General features: G+C 45.3%; 1 protein-coding gene across 1 annotated transcript; it reads left to right on the plus strand.

The window, feature by feature from the left end:
- The first annotated feature begins 1,000 nt into the window (after nt 1-1,000).
- Nucleotides 1,001-8,402, plus strand: Casp14 (caspase 14). The gene is made up of 7 exons (XM_076919626.1): nt 1,001-1,205; nt 3,610-3,676; nt 4,084-4,233; nt 4,334-4,559; nt 5,074-5,190; nt 5,352-5,455; nt 5,992-8,402. The coding sequence occupies exons 2-7, from the start codon at nt 3,638-3,640 to the stop codon at nt 6,094-6,096; spliced, it is 741 nt and encodes a 246-aa protein (XP_076775741.1). The 5' UTR covers nt 1,001-1,205; nt 3,610-3,637; the 3' UTR covers nt 6,097-8,402.
- Nucleotides 8,403-11,899: the final 3,497 nt, after the last annotated feature.

An 11,899-nucleotide genomic window follows, 5' to 3' on the forward strand; every position in this document is an offset into this window, starting at 1 on the left:
AAAGATAGAAAGAGAGAATTAATTCCCACAAGTTGTCTTCTGAGTTCCATATACATGCTATGCTGTGGAGTGTGGTATGCAATTAATAAACAAATATAAATGTAATAAAAGTTATTTTTAAATGCATGGTTGGGGAGATGCCTCAGTGAATCAGAGTTTTTCATACACACCCATGAGGATCTAAATTCACATCTCCAGAACCCGTGTAAAAAGCCATATGCAGACACATGCTCAGGCCTATAACCCTAGCACTGTTAAAGACAGGAGGGTTGCTGGGAATTGCTGCCTGCAAAAGTAGTTCCTGGTTCAATGAGAGAACCTGCCTGTCTTTGTAAACCAATAAGCATGTTCCAGTGAAGAGTCCCTGGCACTACTCTGTAAAGGTATAAAAGACAGCAAATTGGGCATGCCAAGTGAAAGAGCTGAATAGTGTGAGTTTATCTCTTGAAACCTGTCGACATAAAAAATAACCAGAAAATGAGATACTGGGAAAGAACAAAGGGGGAAGAATAAGAGGAAGAGAGGAGAGCTGAGGAGGGGGCATGAAGCATCATGGAGGCAGCTGGACTGGACAGTCCTGGGTTTGAATGCCAAGTGCTGGCTGGGTGGCCTTGAGCTGCCACCTATTTGCAGAGCCTTGAGCCTCAGCTTGAAAATAGGAGGGACAATGCTAATGTCTCCGGAGGACTCCTGAGGACTCCAGAGGGCTGGAGAGCATAAGAAAGTGAAGCTGCAGTTACCTGCCTGTTAGAGAAGTGGGATGAATGAAATGGACTTAATGACAGCGATCACCTGAGCTGAACCCAGGGCGGGCGAGCGGAGCCGTGATTTGTTTCCTTTGGATGCTCTGTCGCAGGTGGTGGTGAGGTGGAAGGGTTGTCGGCTGAGCCACGCCATCGTTCATTCATTCATTCCATGGGCGTTTGACTCTGTTTCCACACTTGCCACCAAGGGTGTGGCTCTCTTGTCACGAGGTTCCTTGAGTGACAAAAAACTTGCAGACAATAAAGGGACAGAGTTTGCACTGCTCCAGTCACAGGCAGGATCTCAGGAGAAACTTGGGGAAACCTCTCTGTGTCTGCCCCTTCTCAGAGAGTAGCACATGTCTCTAACTCCTCCTGAGTGACAGCTCTGTATCAGCAGCTTGGAGACAAACAAGCCAGGGCCTGACCCCAAGGAGAAGGAGCACCTGCTTCCTGCTGCCGGTGAGAACTTTGCCAGCCACTTACTGCCCCCACTCTTTCTCTCTCTTCCTCTCTCTCTCTCTCTCTCTCTCTCTCTCTTCCTCTCTCACTCTCACACTCTCTCTCTCTCTCTCTCTCTCTCTCTCTCTCTCTCTCTCTCTCTCTCTCCTTCCCTCCCCTCCCTCATTCCCTCCCTCTTCCCCCTCCCTCCCTCTCTCCCCTTCCCTCCCTCTTTCCCCTTCCCTCCCTCCTTCTCTCCCTCTCCCTCTCTCTCCCTCTTTCAGTCCCTCCCTCTCTCCCCCTCCCTCCCTCTCTCTTCCTCCCTTTTCCTTTCTCCCTCTCCATTCCTCTCCCTCCCTCTCTCTCCCTCTCTTCCTCCCTCACGCTCCTCTGTCTCTCTCTCTGCCCTCCCTGAGTCTTTCCCCCTTTCCCTTTTCTATTCTGACAGAAATGAAATTTCCATCTGTTCTAACAAATTGCTACACAGGCCTTTTCTCATCTGTTCATTTGTTTGTTTGCTCAACGCCTGGCTCTCCACCCACACTGTCAGCCCTGATGGAGTCACAGATAAAGGCAGCAGGCTTTGGTCATGAATCTGAGCTCAGCTAGGAGTTCCACCACTGGAGTAAGACTCGGGAAGCCGGCGGGAAGCCCGGCTACTTCCTCTTCATGTCCTTTTCTTCTTTCTAGTCTGAGAGATCTAACACTTCACATCATACATAAAGCATGGAATGTTTGTTGTAAAATTTATTTTTACTTGTCAGTACATCTGTCTTACACTCTACATGCATGTAGTCACACAGATGATTAAAGCAATATACAGTGGGTAGTTTGTAAAAACACACACATTGCTATAGTGCAAGTATAAACAGGCAGAGAAGGGAGTGGCACATCCAGGAGGCCAGCAGGGATCATGAAGCCTGCCTTATTTTGCCTTTACTGCTAAAGTACCTACTGCTATTCCCAGATCCTGCCTTTGCAGATGCAAAAACTGACTCTCAGAGACTGAGTGAGATGCTTAAGTTCTTGGGGGTTACAGAGGTAGGGCTGGGGTCTGCTTTGTCTGACTCCTGTCACTTCCTTAGTCACAGTATTTGGTTCTTCTTTCCTCATGGTGTGTGTGTGTGTGTGTGTGTGTGTGTGTGTGTGTGTGTGCGCGCGCACGCATGTGTGTTTCCATAGGAAAGAAAGTTGATGTTCATTCATGTCTGTCATAGAAAAAGAAGGACTATCTAACATAATGTCTTCCCAGTGATAATACATAATAAGCCCTCAGGAAACATATGCTTGGTCAGTGGAGGAACAGAGACTTAGATGCAAATGGGTGGATGGATAGATGTATGGACAGCTGAGAGATGGATGATTGGTTTATAGGTGAATGAGCGGAAGACTGATTGATGACTGAAAAGAGAGCATCGAAAGTCATAAGTGCACAGCTGGAAGTTGGATATTAAAGTGTATGAACGCATGCATGCATGCCTGCATGGATAGATGCATAAATAAATTAAGAAGTGACGGATCGGTAAATACGCAGATGAATAGACACATGGCTGGACGGCCAGTGCATGTATGGATTGGTAGGTGGGTAGAAGGATGTGCAATGGAGAGAAGGCGGAGCAGACATTATGTCATTCTAATCATAAGCAGCATTCCGGTCTCACACAGAAGTGTGAGAAAGTCCCAGGGCATGCCAGACATCCTTCTGTCTACCAGGGTGCAAGACAGGTCTGGGGGAAAGGATAAAGACTCCGGGCGGATGCTCAGACTCAGGCCAGACAGCGGGAGATGGGTTGACCTCCTCAGATGAGAAACCACAAGTGTGAAGCCAGCCCTAACTTTGGTGGAACTCTCAGTTTAAGCTAACCCTGAATCCTCCCCAGCCAGACATCCTTGGTATAACAGAGGACTATGTGAGCTATTTTGCCATGATCAGTCCTAGGGAGGAAGAGTCTGCCAAACACAAGTAAGTAAATGTGAGGAGGAGGAGGAAAAGAGAGTTCAAGAGCTGCCATTTTTCTCTTCTTTCTTTTTTTTTTTTTTTTTTTTTTTTTTTTTTTTTTTTTTTTTGGTTTTTCAAGACAAGATTTCTCTGTGTAGCCTTGGCTGTCCTGGAACTTGCCCAGTAGATCAGGCTGGCCTTGAACTCATAAAGATCTGCCTTCCTCTATCTCCTGGGATTTAAAGATAAGTACCACCACCCAGCACGAGGTGTCATTTTTAATGGGCCTAGAGTAGCATGGATGGAAGACTCGACCATATTGTAACTATCGAGAGAACATACACTAGAGACTATCAGTTCCAGGTCTGACCATATAGTAACTTTCCTATGCAGCCTCAAACATTCAAGATAAACAAATCAATCTTACCACCTTACCCTATCAGTCTTCCTTCGGAGACTTTCTACCTGTGTTCTCTTGACCTCCAGGACAAGACAACGGTGCTGAAAGCCAGACATGGAATCAGAGATGAGTGATCCTCAGCCCTTGCAGGAGGTGGGTGAGGGCACGAAGTGCATGGAGATGCAGGAAAGGGGTGAAATACTTAAATGTTGCAGAAAAATAGAAAAGAAGACAAAAAAAATAGAGCCAGAAAGGAAACCAACTTGGAAAAGGAGGGAAGGAACCCAGCACATCTGTCTCCAAGAGCTAAGCTCCTATCACTTTGGTCCTTACTCAACTGCTTTTCTTCACAAAAGAAATTCTGACCCCAGTACCATCCTTTCTCAGATGGTGTAGGATGAGATCCCAGTTATGGCTTTAGACATTCTGCAAGTAAGCAAGAAACGGAGGAATCCTCAGAGCACCCTGAACCTCTTGGCAACTTGTTTGGAGGTTCTGTCAAACCTAACGCCAGGCTTCACTGAATTGTGTTTTCCTCGTCCTCTGTCTCTCTTCTTTAGGAAAGATATGACATGTCGGGTGCCCGCCTGGCCCTGACACTGTGTGTCACCAGGGCCCGGGAGGGTTCCGAGGTAGACATGGATGCCTTGGAAGGCATGTTCCGTTACCTGAAATTTGAAAGCATCGTGAAGAGGGATCCCACCGCTCAGGTATTGAACAGCCAACTCCAGGCCAGGAGGGAAATGGGCTGGACAAAAAGGGTATGCTTTGAGGCACCTGTCTGAGCCTGCTCATTCCTCTTCCTCCAAGCAATTTCTGGAGAATTTGGATGAGTTTCAGCAGACCATAGATAATTGGAAAGAGCCTGTCAGCTGTGCCTTCGTGGTACTCATGGCACATGGCGAGGAAGGCCTCCTCAAGGGAGAAGATGGGAAGATGGTCAGACTGGAAGACCTTTTTGAGGCCTTGAACAACAAGAACTGCAAGGCCCTGAGAGGCAAGCCGAAAGTGTACATCATCCAGGCTTGCAGAGGAGGTGAGGACTGGGAGACCACATCCTTGGTCTTTGGGACAAAGGGTATTAAGACAGAACTCACTATGTATACCAGGCTGACCTGGAACTCATTATGTAATCCAAGCTAGCCTTGAAGCACCATGCCCAGCTGGGTCCATGTAATATTAAGATTTACTTTATTTTTAGGTGTGTGTGTGTGTGTCTGTGTGTATGTGTGTGTGTGTGTGTGTGTGTGTGTGTGTGTGTGTGTGTGTGACTGCAGATAACTGAGGCAGCCAGAGAAGGGTGAAGCTCCCTGGAGCTGAAGGTACAGGAACTCTATGGGCCCTGGGAACCATTCTTTGGCCCTCTGCAAAAGCAGTAAATGCGCTTAGCCACTAAGCCTCCTCTCTAGCCCAGAGTCTGTGTTTTTTCATCCAGCCCAGTCCAAGACTCTGAGGCCCAGCTGAACCTGGCATGCTACCAGACTGCTTTAAAACATTCCCTAGGCCCCATTCTCCTTCCTGACTTTTTCTTTTCCTCCCCCTGGTTTTAGAACACAGAGACCCTGGTGAGGAACTAGGTGGAGATGCAGTTGCTGTGATCAAGGAAAACAACCCCCAAACTATCCCAACCTATACAGATACCATCCACATCTACTCCACGGTAGAGGGTATGAGCTCTCAGATCCCCTAGGGTTGGCCTAGGTTGGCTATGCTCCTCCCCCTGAACCAGCACCCATGACCCCTGAACTTCTTCAGGAAGGGACCCTCTTCTGGGGGTCCCCTCCACTCTCTGAAGACTTCTCCAAACTCAATTTTCTGACCTTCCCAGGGTACCTCTCCTATAGACATGACGAGAAAGGCTCTGGCTTCATCCAGACCCTGACGGATGTGTTCATACATAAAATAGGACCCATCACAGAACTGATAGAAGAGGTGAGCCAGAAGAGGCATCTGGGAACCCCACCCAGGCTGAACCCCTCCCAAACTTTCCTTGTGTTCTCATCTGCATACATGCATATTGGGACTTCTCACTACTTATGGGAATGATTATTTCTAGTTTTGATTTCCATTTTCATGTATTTGTATGTGGTATGCATCTGTATAGGCACAGGTATGTGGGGGGTGGGGGGGTGTGCATGCATGTTTGTACATGCGGAGGCCCAGATAGTTCAACAAAATCACTGAGCTACTAATTCAATAAAACAAGGTGGAGAGTTATAGAAGGTGACACCCCTATGTCACTTCTCTCAAACAGTTGTTACATGCATGACAGGAACAAACATATCCGTCTAGACATACACCAACGAGCTAACCAATGATTGCATAGAAACTATGGAATACTAAAGGACAATTAATGTCTCGAGTCATGGATGCCAACCTCCCTTTCCCTGCAAGCCCATCCCCATGCTCTCCTGACACCAGCCTCCCTGGCAGGCCAGTCCCCATAGCTGATCACACCTATTTTGCAGGTCACCCGACTTATGGCAAACACGGAGGTGATGCAGGAAGGAAAACCGAGAAAAGTAAACCCCGAAGTCCAAAGCACCCTCCGGAAGAAGCTCTATCTGCAATAAACAAAAGGGCAGTGATGGCTTCCTACAGGTGCTTTCTCTGACCCACCAGTCTTCAAAGATGGTTACTGGATTCTTCATTCATCGTGGCCCTCTGTCTGTGTCAGTTTTAGAGAACGCCAGCCAACCACAGCACATTAGCACCACTTTCCTCTGGCCGGACTCCATAACTCTGTTAACGCAACCTCACTATGCCTTCCTGTAGCTAATTTTCTGCTCTTTTTGCCTCACCAAGCCTTACTCTTCCTCCTATGACTCAACCAAAAATAGTCATTCCTACCTCAGAGGTAGTAGCTTTCTGAACGATTTCTAGAAACTTTCAATAACCCCCAGCTAAGGTCACCACTGTGGAATTTGGGCACTAGGCTAGATGAGAGATCAGTCATATTGTCTTCCAAGTGTGTGGTTCATGGCTTTATGGCTGTCTGTCATTATGAAAACTCACAGCTTAAGATGGGTCTTTTCTTTCCAGACTCTCTTCCCAGGCTTCCCTGACCTCCTCCTTTCTTGACCTTTGCCTGGGATTCTTTCCATAGCTCATACACTCCTCACATCCTCCAGCTGACTTTGAAATAGCTTTCCCACCTGTCTCTCTTTTCTTCCCCAGTACCCTCAAGGTTCAGCCTGGATAATCTCACCTCTGCCACAGCCAGAATTCTTCCCCATCTCTCCGCATACCCTGTAGGAGAATTCTCTCTGGGACACTCTAAAAGATACAATGAGCCTTGAGACCAAAGCTATTTAGAGATTATATTCCTATTTCTCATGTTTGGCTTCATTCATCATTGCGAGGAAGTCAAGGCAGAAGTGCAACAGCTAGTGACATCACAGAATAAATATTCTTATTCAAAATCAAAGAACTGGAGCATGAAACAGTCACACAAAAAACCCAAGGACTTGAGCATCCCTTCTCCTCCAGCTGGTAACCTTATTCCAGAGGGCCTGTCCCAGTGAAGAAGATGCCGTGTTAGTGGAGCTGACCTCCTTGATGATCTCAACAGCGTCTTCAGCCCAAGCATGACTAACACACACAAATTCTTGGTCAAAATATCTACAAATATTTTTATTTGTTCCTGATAGAGTCTTTGTTCCTCTTCAAAACCCCGTGAGCTAGGCCTCAACTACCATAAAACAGCCTATGAGCTCAGTTTCCAGGATTCGATAGCTTCTCCAGGCCACTGTAACCAAAGCTTTCGAATTCTTCCCACAAAATATGTCCAAATCATAAAAGCCTCCTGGTCAGATCTATCACAGCAGTGCCTCCACTTCTTTGGTATCAATTTCTATGAAAGAAAGTTTAGAGGAGACACACAGAGTACTACTATTTAGAGACCAAAGGCAAACCCTATGTCTGTGTTTTTGCATTTTTATGACTCCATCCAATCAGCCCTCAGATAAATTCATCTCCTTTTCTATGAATTCATTCTCCCAGAAATGCTACATCCTCTCCCTCCTCTCTGCCTCTGTGCCTTTGCCCAGATGACTGGTTGTCCACGCGTGTGTCTCCCTCATGCCTGCCCCTTCTCTTTCTTCCCTTTTTCCCCTGCCTCCCCCTCACCACTGACTCTACTCCTAATATTCTTTTCAGCTTATGCTGCTGCCTTTTACACGATGAAAGGCTATAATTACTTTTGTTAAAAGGCAGAAGGCAACCTTTGATTGGTGTAATGAGAATTCAGTAAACATCTGTCAAACTTTGCAAGAAATATGTTAGACTCTTTGCTCTAAGCCTTACTTGGGGAAAAAATAGAAGGAGTTACAAGATTGTTTTCTTTTCTCTCAATGGCTAGCTGTGTGTGACTCTGCCATGAACAGAGAATCGGGATCCTTATCCTGATTCTTACATATAAGTAGGTATTAGGATTTATAAGATTATAGCTCACACTTCTATACCAGATGGCTATACGTTATATGTTTTCCAAGGGAATATGTGGACATGCCTTGTCAAAGCTACATGTTGAAGACAATCCTGTTACATAACCTGTGGGTTATGACTCCTTTGGACATTGAATGATCTTTTCACAAGGATCACATGTCAGATAACCTGGACATCAGATAGTTATATGATTCATAACAGTAGCAAAATTACAGTAATGAAGCAGCAATAAAATAATTTTATAGTTGGGAGTCACCACAACATTAGGAACTGTATTAAAGTCTTGCAGCATTAGAAAGGTTGTGAACCATGTTTAACAGACATACCACTGTTTATACCCTGGTAATCATACTTCCTCTCCTACTAAATTCAGACATACACACTCTCAAAGCTTCTCTTCTCAGCATCCAGGACGTTAGACCTTTCTATTGGTGTGGGTATATTGTTCATATTTAAGGAGATTTTAAAATGGAATCTCTATTATCTATTCTTTGAAATTTCCAGCCAGGTGGTGGTGGTGCATGCTTTTAATCCCAGCACTTGTGAGACAGAGGCAGAAGGATCTCTGTGAGTTCAAAGCCAACCTGATCTACAGATCGAATTCCAAGACAGAGAAATCCTGTCTTGAAATACTGCTCATGCATGTGCATGCGTGCACACACACATACACACACACAAAGAAAGAAAAAAATATTATACATGTAAACAATGTATGTTGCTTATATGCAACCCAGCTACCCCTCCACTCTCCCTGGGAGAGCCCAACACATCTCCCTTTGTGTCTGCTCCTTATTTTGTTAATAACCCACTGGGTCTAGTTAGTGCTGCCTGTAGGAATATTGACCGATCTCGTTGGCTTGTTCTTATGCAGGTGACCAGCTGCAGCTTTATGGGTACATTGGCCATACATGTTCAGATGACTGCATTTCATAGCATTCCTCCATGTCCTCCAGCTCTTTCGTTCTTTTCACACATACCTCTCATTTTATCCCCCTAGACAGCGCCTCTCTGGGCAGTCTTGGCTGTCCTAGAACTCTATAGACCAGGCTGGCCTCAAACTCACAGAGGTCTCCCTTCCTCTGCCTCCTGAGTGCTGTGATTAAAGACCTGCACCCACCACCTTTCACCCCTTTTATGTGAAGGTCCCTGACCTTTGGGGAGAGGGGTGCTGATATAGATATCCTATTTAGGCTCAGCAGTTTGAAAAGTTCAGAGTCTGTGCATTAACTGCTGGTGCTCCAGAATGAAGCTTTTCTGGCTGTGAGAAGCACTAGTATATGGGTAGAAACATAACTCTTGAAGAAGGCAGTTTGACAAACAACAATAGGAGGTTTTCCCAGGTCTTATGACCTCCAGCCATTGCTTTTGATCAGGTTATAAGTAGCAGGCCTGGGTGCCCTCCTCTGGAGCTGGCCTAATGAGATCTTTTTAAGGCTTTTCTGTTGGTGATTTGGGGAATAAAACCCAGGGTCTCGTGCATTCTAGGCCAATGCTCCATCACTGAGCTAAGTCCTTGCTTCCATTGCTGTCACAGATCGTCATCACTGATCCAGTTTAACCTCACTAAGGCCTGTATAGGGTCATCTAAGGAGTCCTGATCTGACTGTGGTGTGGTTGGGGATTTATCTATAGAATTGTAGAGCAGGTAACCAAGGCAGTTGTGGTCATGCAGAGCCAAACAAGTATAGATGACACACACATACTGCATACCAACCCAGAGGCCAACAACCCAGGCAGATGCAAGGGCCAAAGAATTGTGGCCCACTTGCTACATCCAGGCTGCAGCCATTTAATAAACAAAGCTTTATTGGCACAGAGTTGTGTCTCCTCATTTACATGTTGTCTATGGCTGCCTTCATCCTACAAGAGGAAACACCGGTCATTTTACCAGCCAGCACATGGCCTGGAAACTGAAATTACCATCTGGTCCTTTACAAAACCAGTTTGATGTCCTCAGTTGTCTAGCCACGGGTGAGCCCACCAGACTCCAGCAGATGGCTCCAAATCCATGGTCACACGGATGATCTTGGTTAAACTCAGTGGGTCACAAAACAAAAGGAGTAGACCTGAAAGTGAAAGAGACATTTTGCATGGAGAGGCGGAGGTGGGGGAGGGGCAGTAGGAAAGTGCAGTGGGTAGGCAGTGAAAGTAGTGAGTATTGTGTTTATGTGTGAAATTGTCTAAATTTAATTAATAAAATTTGGGGGGGGGGAGGTTCAAGACAAGGTTTCTCTATGTAACCATGGCTGTCCTGGAACTCACTCTATAGACCAGGCTGGCCTTGAACTCAAAGACCCACCTACCTCCCCTATTACCCTACCTTACAAAAAAAAAAAAAAAAAAAAAAAAAAAAAAAAAAAAAAAAAAGTACCGCTATTTGTTTAGGCTGGGGGTGTAGTTTAGTGATTATCTAAAGTAACACACACAAACATTGAGCTCTGTCCCAGCACTGAAAAGTAAATGTTAGAAATATTTAAATAAATAAATGAAGCTATTTTTTATTTGAAATTTATTCTTGCAACCAACCAATCCCAAGTTTACTATGTAAACCTCAGTGAGATACCTCCTCGCAGCAGTGAGTACGGCTATTATAGAGAGAGGGAGCTGGGTGGGGAGCTAGCGAGAATGTGCAGAGGGATGTGCAGGAAAAGAAACCCTTTCTTACTGTTGATGGGAAACATGGCCACCATGTATAGAGGTTCCGAAAGACATAAAAACAGGGCAGGTGAGATGGCTCAGAAAGTAAAGGCACCTGCAGCCAAGGCTGCTGCCCTGAGTACAGCTTCCAGTACCCACAGGAGAGAACGGATTCCAGCAAGCTTTCTTCTGACTTCCACTTGCATGGCATGGCATGTACAAAGCTACATACACACACACACACACACACACACACACACACACACACACACACACACACAAAATAAATAAATAAATAAATAAATAAATAAATAAATAAAATGTAGTGAAAACTGTTTTTTAAAAAGGAATTTGAGACTGCAGGGATGTTAAGAGCATTTGATCCTCTTGCAGAGGACTTTGGTTTGACTCCCAGGACTCATCCATTTGACTCGCATGTCCCAACAGATCCAGTGCCCTTTTCTGGCCTCCAAGGGCTTCAAGCACTTACACAGGGCTAGACATGTGTGCAGGCAAAACACCCATAGTCATAAAACATTTTTTTAAGTTTAAAGAAATACAGAAAAAAGTTAAAAAAAAAAAAAGCCAGGCAGGTAGCCAGGTAGATGTCTGTTGTAGCTGTGCAGTATAGATGCTAGGGGCTGAATCTGGGTCCTCTGTAAAAATGGTAAGTGTTCTTAACTGCTTAACCACCTTGCTGGTCCCTCTATGTGAAATTTGAAAATCAGTTACATAGAGGTAAAGAACTAAATACTGGTTATAGATGAGAAAGGAGAAATAGAAAAGAAACAGGTAGACGTTGATCAAACGCTACAAAACAGCAGATATGACAGATGAAGTGGCCTTTCAGCATTCAGGAAGCGGAGGCAGGAGAATCACAAGCTCCAGGTCAGCCTGGGCAACACATAGTAAAGACAATTTCAAGTGCTCTTGTCACTAATAAAAGAGAGAGGGGTGGTTAACTAAAAGATGTAGCAGATATGTTCATTTGCTTTATAAAAGAAAGGCCTGTGTCTGTGTACATGGGGCATCATGTTATATGCATATATTTAAATGTTATATTAAATGTTATATTTAAATGCATGCAATGTTAACTCCAACTTTGCTGAATCCAGAGTTACTCAGCACTAGAACTTTGCCTGCAGCAATGGCTGCAGAGCACTGAGATGCTCAGCTCAGTGCTTCGCAACAGCTCCCAGCTAGAGGCTGCCCTCCCTTCCTAAGGAGGCTCAGTGAGGCCAAGGCTAGTGTGCTTTCCTGAGGTTCATACCCAGCAGCAAAGGATACAAAAGC

Source organism: Arvicanthis niloticus, chromosome 22, assembly GCF_011762505.2.
Source record: "Arvicanthis niloticus isolate mArvNil1 chromosome 22, mArvNil1.pat.X, whole genome shotgun sequence".
Taxonomy (NCBI): domain Eukaryota; kingdom Metazoa; phylum Chordata; class Mammalia; order Rodentia; family Muridae; genus Arvicanthis; species Arvicanthis niloticus.

Excerpts from the sequence above, each read along its gene's own strand:
- Casp14 (XM_076919626.1), top strand. The coding sequence starts at position 3,638 with ATGGAATCAGAGATGAGTGATCCTCAGCCCTTGCAGGAG. Across the intron at positions 3,677-4,083 it reads ATCCTCAGCCCTTGCAGGAG|GAAAGATATGACATGTCGGG; the intron begins GTGGGTGAGGGC and ends TCTCTTCTTTAG. Across the intron at positions 4,234-4,333 it reads AGAGGGATCCCACCGCTCAG|CAATTTCTGGAGAATTTGGA; the intron begins GTATTGAACAGC and ends TCTTCCTCCAAG.